Source organism: Acanthochromis polyacanthus, chromosome 1 (genome assembly GCF_021347895.1).
Source record: "Acanthochromis polyacanthus isolate Apoly-LR-REF ecotype Palm Island chromosome 1, KAUST_Apoly_ChrSc, whole genome shotgun sequence".
NCBI classification, from domain to species: Eukaryota; Metazoa; Chordata; class Actinopteri; family Pomacentridae; genus Acanthochromis; species Acanthochromis polyacanthus.
The window spans coordinates 115,148-135,877 of record NC_067113.1 but is presented as its reverse complement, the minus strand read 5'-3'; the positions used below and the strand labels follow the sequence as shown (position 1 = coordinate 135,877).

The following is a 20,730-nucleotide window of genomic DNA, read 5'->3' as shown; positions in this document are numbered from 1 at the left end:
TAATTTATTATTATATAATGTGTGAATGTAAAAATGCACTTTTATTTCAAACTAAAAATTACAGATATTTGTTGTTATTTTACTTTAAAAAAAAACATACAGATTTTAAAGGTTTTTTAACTGAACTTTTAAAACTATCACCTTAATGTAATACATGAAGTGATCCAAACAGAGCATTAACATTGTGCCTTCTGTGCGTCCATACTATATAACTAGCTGTCCCTCAAACACTGAATCTTGTGACTAGTTAGTCTTATTTATAGGGGAAAAAACCTTCCCAACACCCAGGTCTGCAGTAATGGCCCAGTGAACTGGATTCTCTCTGTCCTGACTCACATCCTCTGTGCCATAACATTTATGCTGCCTATTCAGAAGCTGCTACATGAATCACAGCAGGCACCAGCTCAGCTCATCACATCCTGACTAATAGTCTGAATATTAGTCTGGGATGATGTGATATCAGAAACCATATCTTACTGGAAAGCCACCACACGTACACACTGCTGTTTACAGTGTTCATTCTCGTCAACTTTGGCGCTGCTTGAGCACGAATCTGGTTAAGAATCTGACAAACCGAGGCGTTGACAGTCGATGTCTCATTCACGCTTTTAAGGCCTTGTTGTTCTCTCTGCAGCCAGGCCATACTTATCTCACACAAGAAACTGTATGTGAGCAGAAACAATCGGCTTGACTGAGTGCATTCCCACCAAGGTGTTAGGTTACATGGGCCTGGTCTATTTAAAAGATGATATCAGCAAGAAGGGGCTTTGCAGCGTTATCTTTGTCACTCAGCTTTTGAGAAATGGCACATCAGTCACCAATTAATGAATTTCTGGCATGAAGTTGTGATATCAGGAAATAACCCGAGGCCACTGCAGGATAATACTGAGATTACATTTATTACAAATGGTAATAAAAATCCACACCTAATCAATTCTCACCGTGAAATGATTTAAATACCTGAGACACACAGAAAGGCAATGAATGACTGAGTGAATGAAACAGCTGATATTCCAGCAGTACTCCATATACAAACCTCTGGATCTCCACTACAGCCGGTGTGGTGCTGAGACTCTACATGCTGTCCAGCAAAGCCCACAAGTTGTAGTTCTCTTCACTGGTAGATGTTGCTGAATTCTCCAGAGGAACATCTTCTGTTGACTCTTCAATAAGGCTAGAACACTCCCTGTCAGCCTTTGGATTGCTCAAGCCAACCTCTTTGAACCGTGGATCCAGGATGGTGTCACAGACGAGGAGTTCACCTTTTCCAGGACACTGAATTCTTCATTCATGTTTTGTCTCCAGTGATTGGCCAGTGTGGCACCAATACAAGGAGCCATTTAGATGGACTCATATATTTCACTCTGCAGACATTTTTATTGATGTCCAGGATATTTTACAGACATAAATATATTTGATAGAAATACTAGAAATGGATTTCTGTTTCCTCATAATAATTGAGTTAATGCCATTAAATGTTCATCAGTGATTCATCTTTAGTGTGAAACTTTTACTTTGCAGCTATATTTTAAAAATGTTGCTCATTTTAAGGGAAGACATTAAAGGATGGTTTTCTGTGTTCAATGAATTAAAGGTTTCATTGATTAAAAAATGTGTTTATTTAGATTTTAAATGTCTGAATTTAATGACTACAGCTGTATTTTATGTTATTGTGAATTATAAATGAGATCAAACACCAGATGATGGATCAGTTCATTCAACATTACACGCTCAGTATTGATTTAATGAGTGTTTTCTTTCATTTCATGTGTCTGTATTTAAAATGACTCGTATTAAAACATGATTCCAGTGAAACAGCTTTGAAAGAAGTCAAAAGTCTCACTGTTTTCCTGTTCAGTCCCTTCAAATTAAAGCTGTCTGGGTGTTGACCTCATCAGACTGGAAATGAGCCGATCTGAGGATTCTTCAAGATCCAAAGCTGCTTTTTACAGCCTTTTACACAAATCTCTCTCAGAGATTTCCTCTGCCGTTTCTACTTCCATCTTTTCTGCTTGTTTTCTTGTCAGATAAAGTTGAGTGCAGAAAGACTCACTGGCTTTTCTCCCTCAAATGTTTGACAGTGTTGGTGTGCTTGTTGTAAATGTTCCACATGAATCCATGTTTCCTTCTTTAATGCTCCTCATGATGCTGGGACTAAAGATGTGCTCTACATGGATCATCAGCAGCAGCAAACATCTCAACTAAAAGTCCCTCAGAGAGAATCTTCAACTGGTTCATGGAGCCAAGCTCACTTTAAAAGCAGCATCAGCAGCGTCTGTTTCAGCCTAACATGAAAACTTTGAGCTTTTTCCTTCTGATTTGATCTCAGCTCCAACATGAAGGAGTGCAGAGACCACACAGAACAAACCTGCATCACTTTGGATTTCTCTTCTAAAGCACCACAAATGACTCAGCTCTTCTGGGATTCTGCTCACATTTGATGCTTTCAAACTATCTGCCAGTTGCTTCATGGACTGATTGAGCTCACCTGATCCTGGATCTGAATCTAAAGCCAACAAAGCAGCATCGGCTGATCCACCTCCTCTTCCTCACATCCAGCCTCCACTGCTGCTCAACATGGACTCTCAGAAAACTGCTCACATCCCTTTTTGTTCCTTCAATGTTTGCTAGAAGTCAGCAGGGTGGGGCCTGGCGAGTTCCTGGATGGGAGAAGCTGGGAATAGCAGATAGATGCTGGAAGCTTTTATCTGTCCAACCTGCAGAGGGCGCTGCTGCTGCTGGACTGGAAACAGCCTGAAGAACCAGAGGAGGAATTATTCTGAAGATATGGAGAAAAAACACACAAGTAAACAGTGGAGCAGCTACAATCAGTGATTTTAGACACTGTTGGCTGATTTCGTCTGGAAGATATCAGATAAATGGAGGAAAACGTTCAATATTTCACATTAAAAGAGCATGAAAGTGAATTAGTGAGGCAGGTTCTCAGTTGTAAGGACATTAAATGATCCTTAAAAACAGAATTTACAAAGTGATGCTGTGGGTCTAGAGGCTCAAAGCGTGACATTTACCAAACTGTGTGGAATTATGAGAGTCAAATATACCAATGAAGCAATGGAATGGGAAAGAATGAGTGAAATTCTTCAAAGTTTCATTGGATTCATCTCATCTAAAGGACATTTTCATGAATGTGGAAAAACAACAGGAAGTGGTTTAAAGCAAAGAGCCAGAAAAAGTCATCAAGTGATCAAATCCAAGAAGAGACTAAAGGAGAGCAGAACACTAAACTATTGAGCTTCCACATTGAAATGAGGAGTGGATTAAAGTCCACAGCAGCAGACAAAGAAGAAGATGAAGCCAGAGAAGGTTTGGATTCCTCAGGTGACATGTAGAGTGTAGATTCCCTCTCTGACTGTAGTTCCTGTAAAACAGCTTCTCAGGACATTTAGTGTTGAAATGGAGTCATCACTTCTGGGATTGATTCTTCTTTATTCTTCCTAAAAGCTTCATATTTATAGAATTAGAAAGAAATGGAAAATGTTCCCAAACACACATTTTCACAGAGTTCTGTTTTAACTCACCACAAACTGATCCATCAGGTTTCCTGCTTGGTTGTCTTGACAACAGTGATGTGACACCACTTCCTGTTCCTCAAATTAGTTCTGCTTTTACCATCTTCATGTTGCAGCTCCTTTTCTCCGTCTGAATGTGAGTAAAAGACACTTTAAACTGGTTTTTATCTTTTATATATCTATAGAACATAATATTGATTGAATCATTCGTCATATTTTAACTCTAAAACAACGTTGTTGTGACACAATTAAAAAATTAAATAAATCTTTTTTTCCTAAATCCAAATCTTCAGACATGTTGGGGTGTTTCCAACCAGCAGGAGTTCTCAAACTGATGCTGAAATCAATGTTTTATCAGTAAATATCATTTGTGTTTGTCAGGCAGTTCTAAACATGAGTTGTTCTTATCAGCAGAACTTCAGTTCAACAGTTGTAGGATGGAAATGCTTTGAACGTTTGATTTTTCATCAACACACATAGAACTCGAACACTGTGTGGACCAAACAGTGGTGAACAAAGTTTTGGGACTCCCCATGCATTTATGAAATCCTGCATTAAGAATCCCTCTGAGGTCTTCAAGTGGAATTTCTTTTAGTTCAGTCACAGCCAGAAAACTAAACACATCCTAAAAAAGACATTAAAACCTGAAAACTGATTGGTTACACAAAAATACAGAAGAAATGTTGAGTTTTGGGTGATTTTGCTTCGTGTCTTTATAAAGCAGCACATTAGAAAGTTCTTCAGAGACAAAAAACACTCAAAGAACCTAAAACAGGAAACATGAGTGAAGACCCAGATTCTCAGACAGGAAGGCTGCAGCTGTAACCACATGAACAGGAAGTCCAGATGCAGTCCTTCAGCAGTTGGATTCACTCTGCAGAAATACAGACCAACCAACAGCTGGAAGACAAACCAACATCTGGACGTCCAAGAGTTTCTTCAGCAAGAAATGACCTCATCCTGATCCTCATGGAAAACCAGGCACTGACATGACAGGAGCTTCAGCAGCAGTGGTCAAACCAAACTGGTGTCCAGTGTTCCAGCAGACTTTTAGATCATGGCTGAAGGTCCTACAAGGCTGTCAAGAAGCCTCTGACCAATGAGAGACAGAGGTTAGCCCGGCGTTGTTGGACCAAGAACACAAGAACCGGACAGCCAGGAAGTGGAGAAGATTCTGTGGTCAGATGAGTCCAGAGCTGGTCCAAAATAACTCAAAACTACTCCAAAGTGAGTTAAAAATTCCAAAACGACTCAAAATTTGTCCAAAATGACTTTAAATAGTCTGAATGTGATCTGGAATTAGTTTGAAATTCGTCCAAAATTACTCAAAATTATTCAAGATTTGTTAAAATAACTCAAAGTTAGGTAAAATTAGTTAAAATATGTCAAACTATTCTTAAAGTTTGTTGAAAATTGCTTAAAACTTGTGCAAAAATGACTCAAACTGTTCAAATTTATGCAGAAAATGCATAAATGCGTTTTAATGTCTGGCCTGTTTCCACAAATCGGAACATTGATTATTTATTGGTATTTATTACACACAATATTCAATCAGTCACATTCATTTCATTTGGATTTGGACATAAATTAAAGAGACTTCCTGCATTATGGGATGGAGTCAGACCTAAATGCTCTTCAAAGTTATCGTTATCATATCATATTATCATTAACATTGTCATGTTTAAGTATATGAAGTTTAAAGTTTCATAGTTTTGTTGTTTTTACTGTTCAGTAAAATAAATTTATGACATACTTTGTTTAGATTTCAGATCTAAAAGCCAAAAATATGAGAACACGTGTTGTTGTTTCAGCATCTGACTGCGCACTCATCTGTTCCTGTCAAAACAGTCGTCGTTGATTTTGCATTTTTAGAAGTGATTTTTTTTTTTTACTTTTTTTGCACTTATTTCAGTGTTTATGAGGTTATTTCACATAATTTGTTGGTATTTTGAGTGTTTCTGTAGAAATTTAGTGACTTTTAATTTCAATTTTGCATTTTTTAAAACTGATTTTGCACATTTTTGTTGTGATTTTGCACATTTTTTCATTATGTTGAGACAAGCTTTCATCTTTTGTTGCAGTGCTTTTATACATTTTTGTGTTGATTTCAGTCTTTATGAGGTTATTTCACAGCATTTGATGGCATTTTGAGTGTTTTTATGGTAATTTAGTGGCTTTTAAAAGTTAATTTTGCAATTTTTAAAAGTGATTTTGCACCTTTTGTGTTGATTTTGCACATTTTAGTGATGACTGCAGTCTTTCTGAAGTTATTTTACATCATTTGTTGCTGTTTTGAGTGTTTTTGTGGTACAACTGTCTTTTTTATGTTTTTCAGGCATTTTTAAAAAGTGATTTTGCACCTTTTTTGTGTTGATTTTTGCATTTTGGGGGAGTTATTTTTACATCATTTGTTGTGACTTTGAGTCTATACATAAATTTAAACCAAATCTTCAGACATGCAGGGGTGGACTGCATCTGGCATACTGGGCACTGTCCCGGGGGGCCAGTGTCTCCTGGGGCTGGTCAACAGGTTCACACGGACCTGTCAGTCATACATTTTAATCAGATTTTACATTTCACCGGTCGCTTCTATTTTCACAGCGCAGCTTTTCCAGTGTTTATGCCGTTGGTTTCCAGCTCAGAAAACACACAAACCAATTACATACGAATTCAGACATCCCATGTGATGCTACTCAGCCAATGAAGTCTCTGCATTGTAGCCGCTAAGCAAGCTCAGTGTTCAGAAAACAGTTTAGAGGCAAGGGACAGACTAAATAGAAACACAAAAAGCGCAACACTGAGAAAAAATAGTCCTGTACATGCTGACTATGTTCTTCTGAACATACAGCTGAGAGGCAGCTTTCTCAACTATGAACACAATCCAAACTGAATATCGTTCTAGAGTGACACTGAGCTCCAGGTGTGTTTGAGAACGACCCTGACACCATTCAGACCATGATACAAGACACTGGCAGGACAACCTGCAGCTCGGTTCTCCCAGTAAGCAGCAGAGATATAAGGGCAGTGAAATGATACAGGAAAAAAAAAGTTCAACTTTTAAAAAACATTTTAGATTTAGGTATTATCTATGTCTATATGTTAGTTCAGGTTGTTCATTCATTTTTTTAAGTTCTGTATTTTATTTTTAGATGTACAGTTATATAAAAAGTTATTTATTAAAAAACTATTGCCGTACTGAAATTGATTTGATGGTCAGTGACTGATTACATGCAGACGCTAATAATACTACCAGGTTACATCAACATATATCGCACTAATTCAGCCTGGACATTATGCTTATCTGGACCTTTGCTTTAATACATTTTCTCAGATTGGACCACTTTGAATTTTAGTTGAATATCCCTATTCTACTGGATTGCAATTTTTTCCAACTTGTCAACAAGCTTGTGTCGGTCTCGAAAGATGTTTTTGAATTTATGTTCATAAAATCTGACCTCTTTCTCAGTTTTTTTGTCATTGCCTTCAACAATTAGTGCTTGATTCAGTGGACCAGGTCTGGGCCACAAATGCCAGGGCTGATTTTTTGCCCCAGTCCAGCTCTGCATGTTGGGGGTGTTCCCAACCAGCAGAAATTATCAAACTGATGCTGAAATCAATGTTTTATCAGTAAATATCATTTGTGTTTGTCAGACAGTTCTAAACATGAGTTGTTCTTATCAGCAGAACTTCAGTTCAACAGTTGTAGGATGGAAATGCTTTGAACATTTGATTTTTCAACAACACATGTAGAACTAGAACATTGTGTGAACCGTATGTTTGTAGTAAAACAGAAGTAGAACAAGGATCTCCATTCACACTCATAACTTCTATTAGTGATCAAGGCCAGTGCAGGATAAAGACGACATGGATCTACAAGAGCTGAATATGGACACGAGCAGCTTTTAGGATTCATGTTCTTTATTTGGGACATTTCTTCCATTTTTCACTCTATAATTCCGATATCTGGATATTCTAAAGAATTAAGGGTCTACTTATGATCTTAAAATGAAAAGATGAACTCCATCAGATCATATTTAGGTCTGAAAGATTCATCCTCAGATACATAATGCTAAAGTAATATTCATCTCATGAAGACCAGCTGGACCAGAGATAGTCTCTGATTTCCCTTTCTCTGCCTGAGCTCTGCACATCTTCATTTCTTTCAGCATTTACTGCCTTAATTTGTCTCATTTTTACCATTTTGTGTCTTAATTTGTCTCATTTTTTGCCATTTTGGGACTAAATTTACTAATTTTTATTATTTTCTGACTTTATTTGTCTCATTTTCAGCATTTTGTTTGTTATTTTGTCTTATTTTTGTTATTTTGTCTCAAATTGTCTAATTTTTATCATTTTGTGTGTTAATCTCATTTTTGTCATTTTGTGTCTTAATTTGTCTCATTTCTCATTTTTATATTTTGTGTTAGTTTATCTAATTTTTGTTGTTTTCTGTCTTATTTTGTCTCATTTTTACCTGTGTGCATCTCATTTTAGGCATGTTGTTCCTGAATTTGTCTTTTTTTTATTATTATTCATTTATTTATTTATTTTTTACAATTTTTGTAGTTTTGAGTTTCCTTTTTGTCAACAACACAACTGTTCATTAACTGCTTCTTTGATTTTATCAGGGAGCCACGATGACGTCAGAGGTGCTCTTGAACATCCTGGAGGATCTGAGAGATGATCAGCTGTCTACATTCCAGTGGTTCCTGAAACAGCCCAACATTGTTCAAGACCTCCCAGCGATCACAAAATGCCGACTACAGACACTAGACAGGTGTGAGACTGTGGATGTGATGGTGGAGACTTATGGACTTCAGAGAGCTGTGCAGGTGACCAGGGTGGTTTTAGAGAAGATCTCCAGGAATGATCTGCTGCAGAGGATTCCTGCCAGCAGCTCAGGACCAGAAGGTCAGTCACAGGACAAGAACAACATGATATCATTACAGTCAGAAAGATGCATGATGGTGTCAGAAAACCTGAGTTAATCAACACCATAAACGTGTGAATAAATGTCAACGTAAAGTCCCTTCTTAGTCTGTTGTAACTGAAATGAATGAAAGCAGTAAACAGTGGAGAATATAACGTGATCTCTCTCTGTCAGTGCATGTCAGTGATGTTGGAGAACCTTCAGAGAACAGAGAACCTTCCTCCTCTCAGACTGAGCCTCCTCTTCCTCAGACTGAAGGTAAAACTGATGGATTGTTTGGTCTGTAAAGAAAGATGGCAGCAGTTCATCATGCCTGAAATGGAAGCTGAGTTTAAGCAGGTTGTAAAACACAGAACAGTGGTTGTCTATGGAGTTGCATGAGGCAGCAGGTTGTAGTATAGCTGTAGCAGAACGGTCAGTTTTATGGCTGGTGATCCTCAAATCCAATTTTCTGAACTGGTGTCCATTTTAAGCTAGTTTCTGAGTGTCTTTTGATGGTGAAGAAAACTGTACTCAGTGACACCTTGATTGTCTTCAGTTTCTCTGTAGGAAAGACCTACATTTAAGTGTTATGATGGTCAGTCTGTCTTCTATAGGTAATTGCCTTTTCTTCTCCATTTTTTGTAGCAACACACTACTTCAGCAGTACAATGCTGTTCAAATAATGATCTGGAGGGTTCCACAGTGTGTTCCAACACTACTTTATGCAGACAGAGGGGGTTGGAAGGAATCTAGGAAAGTTGGGACTCCTGTATGATTTGGTAGCTCCAACTTTCAAGGCTTGATCAACTTCCATTGCTTGAAGTTTTTAACCCATTTCTTGTTCCCGAGAAAGGCCATTTTTTATAATTCTGAACTGTACATTATTTTTCAGTTTTGGGTAACCTTATCTTTTTTTATCTCTGGCAGTTCACCACCAATTCAAGCTTCTCATTGGACTTGAACTGCTTGAATTTCAATGAAAAACTGGAAAAATTGGGGCGTTCTAAAACTTTTGACTGCAGTGTACTTTGATAAGGGCCCCAGTGAGCCCAGAACTGAGCTGCTGGTCCAGCTCTCTGTTTTTAGGTTCAATTGTCGAAAGCATAGGTATCAAACTCTGTCCCACAGGCCAGATTTGGCCCTCAATGTAATTATAATAGGCCCACAAGGCAACAACAAATACTACTAGAGCTTGCCCACTGGTATTATATAGCACATGCACCACTATTACTACAAATCTCAGAATGCGCTGCTGGTGTTTTGGTGCATCAATCAGGACAAGACCCATAAACATCGGCCATTTCTCAATATGCATACTTGTCTATATTATAGACTGTACAGTCTGTGATCCGTACTTGTGTTCTTGCGTACTCATGAAACGTCATCAGTCGGAGACCAAGGACTGATCCAATTCAAAGTACACATCTGGCCAAGAACAGATGAAATACCCGGAAGTGTTCTCACTCTGCCCACATTATGGAGACTTGGGTAGCCAAAAAAACAATATCCCAATCTGTGGTCAATCTATCAAGAAAAGCCTGATCAAAAATTTACTCCTACTGTTTGAGAGGTTAGACAGCTAAAACTGGATGGTCAGCCGCACTGTAGCCGCCAAGAGGAGCCTTATCTTGGGAAGACTTTTTGAAATCTGCCGCTGGTTCTGACGGTTCTATAGCGGTTAAACTGGGATATTAGCACAGACTGTTTATCGATGAATATTAGTAGTTTATGTTTATTTAACCATCACACTTTGGCCTCAGTTTTTTTTTAATTGTTTCAAGAAAGATCGGTTTGAAAGAAGTTAAAGTTGAAGTTCATAACTTTGTTGTTCATGTTTTACCCAGTCACTGACTGTATAATAATAAGAACAAATCTAAATTAAAATATAGAATATTACATATTTTCAAGTTTTGTTTCTAAGTCTTTTCACTACTAAAAATATGTGTTTTTTGATGTTGTCTTTGTAGTTCTTTATATTTGCTTTAATTAAATATAATTAAAAATGGTGACAAAAAGATAAGAACAAAAATACAAACATTAATTTTACTGCTTTACAAAAGATACTTTTTCTATTTTCATTTTTACAAATAATTCTTGCCATGGGAAGAGGACAAATCTTGTCTGAAGAAGAAAAAGCTGTGATTATTCAACATGAAAAATTAAATTCCACTTATCAACACATAAGCAAACAAATATGAAGATCAAAGTGTGTTATTAGTAATTTATTGAATAAAAAAGAAGGTTATAATAGTTTAAACCCACAGGCAGACCAAATAAAATTGTAGAAAGATGTATTAAAAAATCATTGATCTTGCTGAGGAAAAATCAACCATCCATTCTCTATACACCGCTTTATCCTCACTCGGGTCGCGGGGGTGCTGCAGTCTATCCCAGCTGACTCGTGCGAAGGCAGGGGACACCCTGGACAGGTCGGCAGTCTGTCGCAGGGCTACAAACACAGACGAACAATCACATTCGCATTCACACCTACGGGCAATTTAGACGAGTCAATTAACCTCAGCATGTTTTTGTGGGAGGAAGCCGGAGCGCCCGGAGAAAACCCATGCATGCTCAGGGATAACATGCAAACTCCATGCAGAAAGATCCCTGGCCCACCCCGGGATTTGAACCGGGGATTTTCTTTCTGCAAGGAAAAAGTGCTAATCACTACACTACTGAGCAGCCCAAAAATCAACCACTGCAATGAAAATAAAAACTAAGTTGGACAGTGATTCCAGCACAAGGTCTATTCAAGGAATTTAGACCATCAAAGGGTTCAAATACACACACATTTTAGGAAAACCTCCTTAACGTTCAAGCAAAAATATTTACACAATTGAATAGGCTAAAACAATAAATTTACAGAGATGAATAGGAAAATATTATTTTTTCAGATGAAAAATAGTTTAGTCTCGATAGCCCTGGAGGGTTTAAATTCCACTGGCTGGCTTGTGACTGTTATAGGTGAGTAATTAAATGTCCAACCACTTTTTAGTTGCTTAGTTGCTTGTGTTTTTCCAACAACAGAGATTTCTGTAGACACACACCTCACACTGTTCCCTTCCTGTTTGACACAGATGAGACTGTTCCGGTACCAGAACCACGTCCCATCAGATATTACCAACAGAAGCTTCAGTCAAACTTCCAGCACACATTTCTGGTTACAACAGAGGGGTGGGCAACAGATGAGGAGCGTCTGGTTGATATCTACACAGAGCTGTACATCACAGCTGGCCGGGACGTGCACGTCAACACACAGCATGAGGTCCTACAGATTGACAAGGTGTGGAAGCCATCAGACACAGAGACACAGATCCAACCCACAGACATTTTCAAGCATCCTTCTCGAAAAGACATACCCATCAGAACAGTGCTGACCAATGGGATTGCAGGGATTGGAAAAACATTTCTTGTGCACAAGTTTGTGTTGGACTGGGCTGAAGAAAGAACCAATCAAGACGTGCATCTTATTTTCCCATTCACTTTCCGTGCCCTGAATTCACTGCAGGGAAAAGAGTTTGGTTTGGCAGAGCTCATTCATTTCTGTATCCCAGAAACTAAAGACGTCACAGTGGAGGCTCTGAATTACATCTTTACAGCTCTGCAGTCATCAGGAAACAGCAGCTACCACAAGAGCAGATTCAAACTGCTGTTTGTGTTTGATGGACTGGACGAGAGTCGCCTTCATCTGGACTTTGATGTCAACAACATTCCCTCTGTAGACATAACAAAGTCAACTAAAATAGAAGTCCTGCTGAGGGAACTTATCAGTGGAAACCTGTTGCGCTCAGCTCGCCTCTGGATAACCACACGACCTGCAGCAGCCAATCAGATCCCTGAAAACCTCGTCAACACTACAACAGAGGTCAGAGGATTTACTGACCCACAGAAGGAGGAGTACTTCAGGAAGAGATTCAAGGAGCAGGCCAGCAGCAGCATCATCTCCCACATGAAGACATCACGAAGCCTCCACATCATGTGCCACATCCCAGTGTTCTGCTGGATCACTGCTACAGTTCTGGAGGAGCTGCTGGAAACCAGAGAGGGAGGAGATCTGCCCAGAACCCTGACTGAGATGTACACAGAGTTTCTAAGATTTCAGATTGGTCACACAAAAGAAAAGTACGGTCCAGAGAAGTGCATTCAGTTCATGAAGTCATTAGCTAAACTGGCTTTTGAACAGCTGCAGAGAGGAAACCTGATCTTCTATGAGAAAGATCTGAGAGAAAGTGGCATTGATGTGAGTGAAGCCTCAGTGTACTCAGGAGTGTTCACAGAGATCTTCAAAGCAGAGCGAAGACGGAAACAGGAAGACAAAATGTTCTGCTTTGTCCATCTGAGTGTTCAGGAGTTTCTGGCGGCTCTTCATGTCCATCAGACCTTCATCAACTCTGGAATCAACCTGCTGGAAGAACAACAACAAACAACATCATGGTCATCAAAACTGTTCAGAGAGAAAGTTGATCCAACAGTTTTCCCCCAGAGAGCTGTGGATGAGGCCTTACAGAGTCCAAACGGACACCTGGACTTGTTCCTGCGCTTTCTCCTGGGTCTGTCACTGCCGACCAATCAGAATCTACTACCAGGCCTGATGACGCAAACAGGAAGTAGCTCACAGACCAATCAGAAAACAGTCAAGTACATCAAGGAGAAGATCAATGAGAATGTGTCTGCAGAGAGAACCATCAATCTGTTCCACTGTTTGAATGAACTGAAGGATGTTTCTCTGGTGGAGGAGATCCAACAGTCCCTGAGATCAGGACGTCTGTCCACAGATGAAATGTCTCCTGCTCAGTGGTCAGCTCTGGGCTTCATCTTACTGTCATCAGGAGAACAGTTGGACGTGTTTGACCTGAAGAAATACTCTGCTTCAGAGGAGGTTCTTCTGAGGCTGCTGCCAGTGGTCAAAGCCTCCAAGAAAGTTGTGTAAGTAGTTGGAGACTGAAGGTCTTTTTTCATTTTGCTGCTGTTTCATCAGTATAATGTGCTTTTTGTCTCTTCAGACTGAGTGGCTGTAATTTGTCAGAGAGAAGCTGTGGAGCTCTGTCCTCAGTCCTCAGCTCCCAGTCCTCCAGTGTGACAGAGCTGGACCTGAGTAACAACAACTTGCAGGATTCAGGAGTGAAGCGTCTTTCTGTTGGACTGCAGAGTCCACACTGTAAACTGGAAGCTCTCAGGTCAGGACTCACACTTTGAAATTGATGTTATTTCTGTCAGTGGATAAACAGTTAACCTGAGTAGAATCATTTCTTATTTTTGACAGGATTAAATCCCACAAATCATTGCTGATTTGCTTGAGATGCATGAAATGTGCAGCAAAATGTATCTGAAAGACAAAGAAGAAAATTAAAAGTGAGAAACATCCAGTCAACTGTTGTCCCTCAGGTTTGTGTTGTTTTGTGTGTGCAGGCTGTCAGGCTGTCTGGTCACAGAGGAAGGCTGTGCTTCTCTGGCCTCAGCTCTGAGCTTGAAGACCTCAAATCTGAGAGAGCTGGACCTGAGCTACAACCATCCAGGAGACTCAGGAGAGAAGATGCTGAGAGCTAAAATGGAGGATCCACACTGTAGACTGGAAACTCTCAGGTACAGACAGACAGACACTCTCAGGAAACTATCATCCTCGTGTCGCAGGCCAAGCCTGCCCCTTTCCATCGATAGGGTGATGTGTCGGTGCAGCCGCAGTCACAGCGCATGTTCTGGTCCAAACAGAGAAGTAGATCCAAATGTGCTGTGGAGAAGCTGAATTTGTGTACAGTCTGCTGCAATGCTTGAATAAAGTTCCTCGTTCTCCACCGCAGAGTTGGTCCGGACTCTGAATACAATTTGTTTACCCAAGACTGTCCAAGTACGTTTCAAAAGCCGACAAAACCAGTTTGGGAACACTAGCTTAGCATGAAGACAGGAAGAAGGGTGAACTGTTAGCCTAGCTCCATGAACAGAGGAAGCATAAATTAGTGAAGATGAATAATGAGTGTAAACTGAGCTGGAACGTGATGAGCACAGGACAGGACTTTAGAGATGCTGCATTCAGGTGTGTGTGTCTCCATGTTGGACTGGTCCTTTATCAGTGGAACAGTGTGAGAGCCATGTAACGTCCATGTGTACTGCTGAAAGAGTCTCTGCTGCTCTGACCGTCCTCCTCCTTTCAGGGTGACGCCTGCTGGAGTCCGATGGTTGACACCAGGTCTGAGGAAGTGTAAGTGTGTTTTAATGGATTGATGGAAACAAAGCAGCACATTCAAGCAAATTCAAAATGTCCCATCTCTGAGGTCATCATCAAAGCTTTAATACTGATCACATGATCCATCAATAACTGCAGCTGTGTTGTGTTTGTTCTCTCCATCAGATTCCTGTCAACTCACAGTCGACACCAACACAGTAAACAGAAACCTCAAACTGTCTGACAACAACAGGAAGGTGACAAATGTGCAGAAGGATCAGCCGTATCCTGATCATCCAGACAGATTTGACTGGTGGCAGCTGCTGTGTGAAACTGGTCTGACTGGTCGCTGTTACTGGGAGGTGGAGTGGAGAGGAGTCGTTGAAATATCAGTGAGTTACAGAGGAATCAGAAGGAAAGGAGACAGTGATGACTGTTGGTTTGGATCTAATGATCAGTCCTGGAGTCTGATCTGCTCTAATGGTGGTTACTATGTCTGGCACAATAAGAGTGAAATGTCCATCAGGTCCTCCTCAGTCTCTCACAGAGTTTCAGTTTATGTGGACGTTCCTGCTGGAACTCTGTCCTTCTACAGAGTCTCCTCTGACTCTCTGATCCACCTCCACACCTTCAACACCACATTCACTCAACCTCTCTATCCTGGATTCTGGGTCTGGTCTGGTTCCTCAGTGTCTCTGTGCTGAGTTGAGTCTCCAGAGTCTCCTCCTGGTACAGAAACAGTGTTGAACAGATAGTTGAGTCTCTCCATGACTCTGTCCCTCACAAACATGTTTTCACATTCATGGATTAAATGTGTTTCTTTGTCAAATCCTTCTAAATGATTCCTTGTAAACTTGTTCCTCTTCAAAGATGGAAGTTGTGATTCTTCCAGGAGCCAAATGTGGTGTTTGCGTCTTTTTCCAGTCAAATGTTGAGAGTGAAAATCAGGATGTGGTGTTCCTCTGATGCTCACTTGAACTAAAAGCATTTGAGCTGCACAAAGTGTGAAATGAGAGAGGAAGCAGTGAATCTCCAAACTGCTGACAGACTTTCACACATTATTGTCCAGTGAAAATCAGCTTTTTGTGCAGCCACACTTGATCCTGATGTGAGTCTTTAAGTCCTGTTCTAGTGATGAAATAAGAACTTCCTTCATCTGTATCACTCTTTCCAAAGTATTCTGTGCTCTTCTGTCATTTATGTCTTATTGATGGATCCATTTTTCATTTTTACAATAAATAAGTGCTTCAATCCGTTATTTTTTTTTATAAGATTCTGAATTTCTGGTTTCATCAACAAATTCTACCAGATTTTATGTTTCCATCACATCTCCCATAACCCTAGCTTTCTCTGGATAAAAATGTTTTCAGCATCGATATGATTCCAGTAGAATTTAAACCCACCAGGACTATCCAGATTACAGTGAACTCTGTAATTCAACATTTTTTAACCTATTTAATTCTATAAATGTTGTGTTTGGCCGTTAAAGGAGGTTTTCCTCACATTGTGGTGTATTTGAACCCTTCCATGGTCTAAATTCTTTGAACAGATCTTGTGCTGTAATCAATGTCTAACTTAGTTTTTATTTTCATTGCAGTGGTTGATTTTTCTGAACAAGATCAATGATTTTTTAATACATCTTTCTCCACTTTTATTTGCTCTGCCTGTGGCTTTTAAACTATTCTAACTTTCTTTTTTATTCAATAAATGACTAATAACACACTTTGATCTTCATGTTTGTTTGCTTATTTGTTGATAAGTGGAATTTAATTTTCCATGTTGAATAATCAACGTTTATCCTCTTCCACGACAGAAATGAAAACAGAAAAAAGATCTTTTGTAAAGCAGTAAAACTGACGCTTTTATTTTTTATCTTTTTGTCTCCATTTTTAATTATATTTAATTAAATTTAGCCCTAAAAGCAAATATAAAGAACTGCAAAGACTAGAACAAAAACTACATATTTTTAGTCGTTAAAAGACTCAAAAACAAAACTTGTAAATAAATGATATTCTCTGTTTTAATTTCTATCTGTTCTTATGATCACAGTCAGTGAGCGAGTAAAACATGAACAATCTAAAGTTGTGAACTTGAACTTCTTTCAAACTGATTTTTCTGTGAACAATCCAAATAAAGTGTGAGGTCAAAGTGTGACGGTTAGATCAACATAAACTACTAATATCCTGTTGAAGCGCTATAGAAGCGTCAGAGCAGCAGATTGTAAAGTCTGGTCCAGATAAGGAGCTCTACAGTGAGGCTGACCGTCCATCATAGCTGTCTAACCTGGACCTCACATCTCTGAAACCGTTGGAGCTCATTTTTAATCAGCTTCATCTGGAGAAACTGACCACAGATTGGACGTTTTTACAAACCACTTTCTCACCTCAAATCATCTGAAAACTACATTTAGTGTCACAATAACAGCAGTATTCCCAAAATACTTGAGTTTCCTCTGAAAGTTTCCTCCTCGGTCTTTGCTGCTGGTCTAAATGCATTCTGGGATATTTGGCTCCCCAAGTTTTTTGTTGTTTTATCTTTTATTAAGCATAATTTAACAACAAATAGGCACCAACTGTGTCCTACAATTCCACTGGTCCAAGCAGAAGAGAAGCAGAAAAGAAAGAAACATAGAATTATCAAATCAGACAGCTTCAAAGAAATGAACTTCTCAGGGGTTAATCAGTTTATAACATGAGAATCTGAGACAGTCTGAAGGAACTTCTATTTGACAGTTTGATTAAGGAGGAAAAGAAAAGTTTCAAACTCAGAGCAGCCTCAAAAAATCTACATTTGTGTGTCTAAAATTCACCAGTTCTCATTCTATTGTTCCACATAAATTCCAGATGTTTGTTGTGCATAAAGAGAGCAAACTTGATAGAATTGTATTCAAAGACAGGTTGAACGTTGTTTGTTAGCAACCATTCATGATTGTGTCCCTAAAGCTCCTCACAATAGTTCAGGAGGAGAACAGATGTTCTGGAGTTCACATCTTCTCCATCAATGTGCATGTGTTCTTCTCCACATGAAATCTCCTTCTGGAACATTCTCTACATGGAGAAACATCAGAAAGAGTTTAGAAATGAACTTCTTTCATTTCAGCTCAGAAAGGAAAAGACAAATATCTGCTTGTGACTTTGATAGAGTCGGTCTGTGGAAATGTTGGAGATCCAACTTTTCTTTGAGCAGGAAGAGGAAAACATTCTTTAGTTCCTGATCATCTCACAATGTTGTTCTAACATTTAATGTCTAAAAATGTTGATCTGTCAATAAACAGCGTGTTAGAATGAGGAGTTCAGATGAATTCTGGAACATTCCTTTGATCACTGGAACAGCTTTGATTAGCAGAGAATGTTGTTTCTAGCAGCAATCTGAAGTCAGTTTAGTTTGAAAATCACTAGAACATCTTCATCCATTCAATGTGTTCCTTTCTCCATCCAATCCTTCACAAAGACACATTTCCTCCTGTACAAATCCTCCTGTTCTTTCACATTGTAGCTTTGTGTGGACTGAAGTTCTGCTTCTAAAGCATTTTCCAGTAGAAGAACAGCTGCATGTGGAAATGTGATCATTTAAAGGATGGAAATCACACGGGCCCGAATACGGGCCCAAGATGGCCTGCTGAAGTTTAACGGCAAAAACCATTTTTAGCTTCAAACAGGACGATAGAAACAGTATACATCCATGGAAAGCTTAGAGTCTCATGAATCCGCCGGTATAAACCACTTTCAGATGTGATTACCACAGCGGGCGATATAAACACATTTCTAAAACAAACAACAAAAGTTTAAAGGGACACATAAAGGGCATAACTCACCTTCCGATGGTCTTTTACCGATCAACGATGAAAATAATCCACAAAAACCGGCCATAATCCAAGAGTAGTCATCCAGACAATACGAGCAAGTATCATATTTTGCCCAAAACATGTCAAGAAATAAGTAAATAATCCACAAATCGCTCGGCTCCGTGCGCGTCCACGTGGCGCACGGTGGCGCTGCGCGTTCCATAAGTCACTGCATTTTTATCCATAATTTTATGAATCCTTCTGTTATCCTCACGATCTCGGTCAGAAAATGGCGACTGGAGCCTCTGTCTTCGATCCCAGCCGCGTTTCAGCCAATCAAGTGACTCATCGCTGCCTCCGAACCCGGAACAGCCAGCCGTTGCCATCATAGATATATCTATGGTTGCCATGGCCGATGGATCTGTTGACTCACATCTCTTCCTGAAATTCTGATGCAAAACACGTCGGAGGAAACGTTTGACTGACAGGGCATGTCGCCAATGAGCTTGCTGAATAGCCGCGAGGCGGGCTTTAGCGGCCGAGTGTGAGTTTTCACACCTCCGGCTCTGCAGGAGCTGCAGCTTTTTCTGTCTCCGTCTGTGCCTCTGATTCAGATCAAGATCCACACTGAAGCTTATCTGAAGTGATTTTTTTAGTTCTTTATGAGTTTTTGGAGTGAAAATAGTGTGAAAAAGCGCTAATAAACGACGATATACCATTTTTTCACAGGGTGTACATAGGGTGTCCAAAATTGACATAATTGGGCATATTAGTACAAAAACATGTGTGAAACACTCATTTCTTGTAGTATTGCTCTGAAATTTTGTCCTGAACTATGTAAGACCCCAAGCTGTTGCCTTGTTGTGTTTCAAGCTGTCACAGTGCTGCCACACTAATTTTCAGGTGTTTTATTAGGGAAGAAATTTAGGCGAGAATAAAATTCCTCCTAATTCAGTGTGTTCCAACATAAATAACTCTGTGCCAGTAGCACCTAGAGTAATTTTTACTGCACTGGGTGACAATGTAGGTTGTCAGCTTTCAAAGGAGACCCCAGCCATGCCTGTACTCCAAACAGTTCAAGAACAGCATTCAATTTACTTTCTGTACATCTTCAGTAGAAATTTCAGGGGAAAATTGACCGCAGCTTAAGGGGTTAAAGAGAATGAGACAAAGATGAGGCGCTAAGGTAAAGCACAGATAATGTTCCTGTTTTCTAAAGTCATTTCATGGAACCATTCGTTGTTTGTAAATCAGTGACATTCAAAGCCCCTCCTCTACTCATTTTACCACATCACCTTTTAGCATCAAATCACATCACAGTCAATCTGCTGGATTTTCTTCATCCATCCATGTGAAACACATCAAGAATCTGCTGGATAAATTCATCCTGAAATCCTTCCATTTCTGTTCTCAATATTCTACCAAATATGAAAGATTCCTTTGGAAGCAGATCTTCAAGGATTTTAGATTTGATTTCCAACAATCAGAATGTTAGAAGTTTCCCTGTTGATCATATTTTACTGATAGTTTCTCCCAAATGTTTCAGCTCATTTTTACTGGAATATTCTGAAGTAAAGTTTGTGTTTTCTGGTGAATGGATCAGATCTCACATTTAGTTTCAATCAAACCCTGAGGCTTCTGGAAAATACACACAGCTTTAAAATAATGGATCATCTGCTGACTGTGTCGTTATTAAATGCTTTTAGAGTTTCATTATTTTAACCCTCGTGTCGTTTTAAAGTTTGAAAATGTGGAAAATAATAAATATTTTCACAGTGAAACTTCTGATGTCCACATTTTAACATTTTTGGGAAATTTTTGAACATTTTTTGGTGGAAAAAGAAGAAATGTTTCTAAAGAACATTCACATAAAAATCAACCAAAATCCAGTAAATTCTCTGGATTTTGGTTGATTTTTATGTGAATGTTCTTAAAGAAAATATCAGAAGTTTTACTGATAAATATGGAATCACTTTAGATATTTTTAGGATTTTTTGGAAAATTTTTACTCATTTTTTGAAAATATTTACAAGAATTTTCTTGCCAAATTAGGGGGATTTTGTTTTGTTTTTTTCAATAAAACTTTTAAGGAATTATTGGAATTTTCTTCCTGAAGGTTTTTGCACATTTCCATAAATTTGGTGAATTTTTTTGCTGAATTTCTGGATTTTTATCCTGTTTTTTGGTGCCGTAAATGAAGCCAACAGGAGGGTTGATATCCAGCGCTAATAATAAACAGCAGAGGACTGATGGGTCTCCTTGGTGTTTGCTCCTGTTAACATCTCATCTTCTAGTAGTTCCACATTGAAGGAATTCTGCTGGACAACACTGAGAGCATATGAAT

General features: G+C 39.1%; 1 protein-coding gene and 1 long non-coding RNA gene across 2 annotated transcripts; one reads left to right on the top strand and one right to left on the bottom strand.

The window, feature by feature from the left end:
• Positions 1-168: 168 nt before the first annotated feature.
• On the bottom strand, positions 169-20,026 carry LOC127533129 (uncharacterized). Its single transcript, XR_007940826.1, has 3 exons — positions 18,417-20,026; positions 3,540-3,660; positions 169-2,779 (listed from the first exon to the last, which is right to left on the bottom strand). It is a non-coding gene; the product is annotated as an uncharacterized LOC127533129 (long non-coding RNA).
• LOC127533093 (NACHT, LRR and PYD domains-containing protein 12-like) lies at positions 3,646-16,324 on the top strand. Its single transcript, XM_051945298.1, has 8 exons — positions 3,646-3,666; positions 8,159-8,441; positions 8,635-8,718; positions 11,520-13,368; positions 13,446-13,619; positions 13,852-14,025; positions 14,592-14,638; positions 14,789-16,324. Exons 2-8 carry the CDS (start codon positions 8,168-8,170, stop codon positions 15,304-15,306), a joined length of 3,120 nt encoding a protein of 1,039 aa, XP_051801258.1. The 5' UTR covers positions 3,646-3,666; positions 8,159-8,167; the 3' UTR covers positions 15,307-16,324.
• Positions 20,027-20,730: the final 704 nt, after the last annotated feature.

Excerpts from the sequence above, each read along its gene's own strand:
- LOC127533093 (XM_051945298.1), top strand. The coding sequence starts at position 8,168 with ATGACGTCAGAGGTGCTCTTGAACATCCTGGAGGATCTGAGAGATGAT. Across the intron at positions 14,026-14,591 it reads TGTAGACTGGAAACTCTCAG|GGTGACGCCTGCTGGAGTCC; the intron begins GTACAGACAGAC and ends TCCTCCTTTCAG. Across the intron at positions 14,639-14,788 it reads GACACCAGGTCTGAGGAAGT|ATTCCTGTCAACTCACAGTC; the intron begins GTAAGTGTGTTT and ends TCTCTCCATCAG.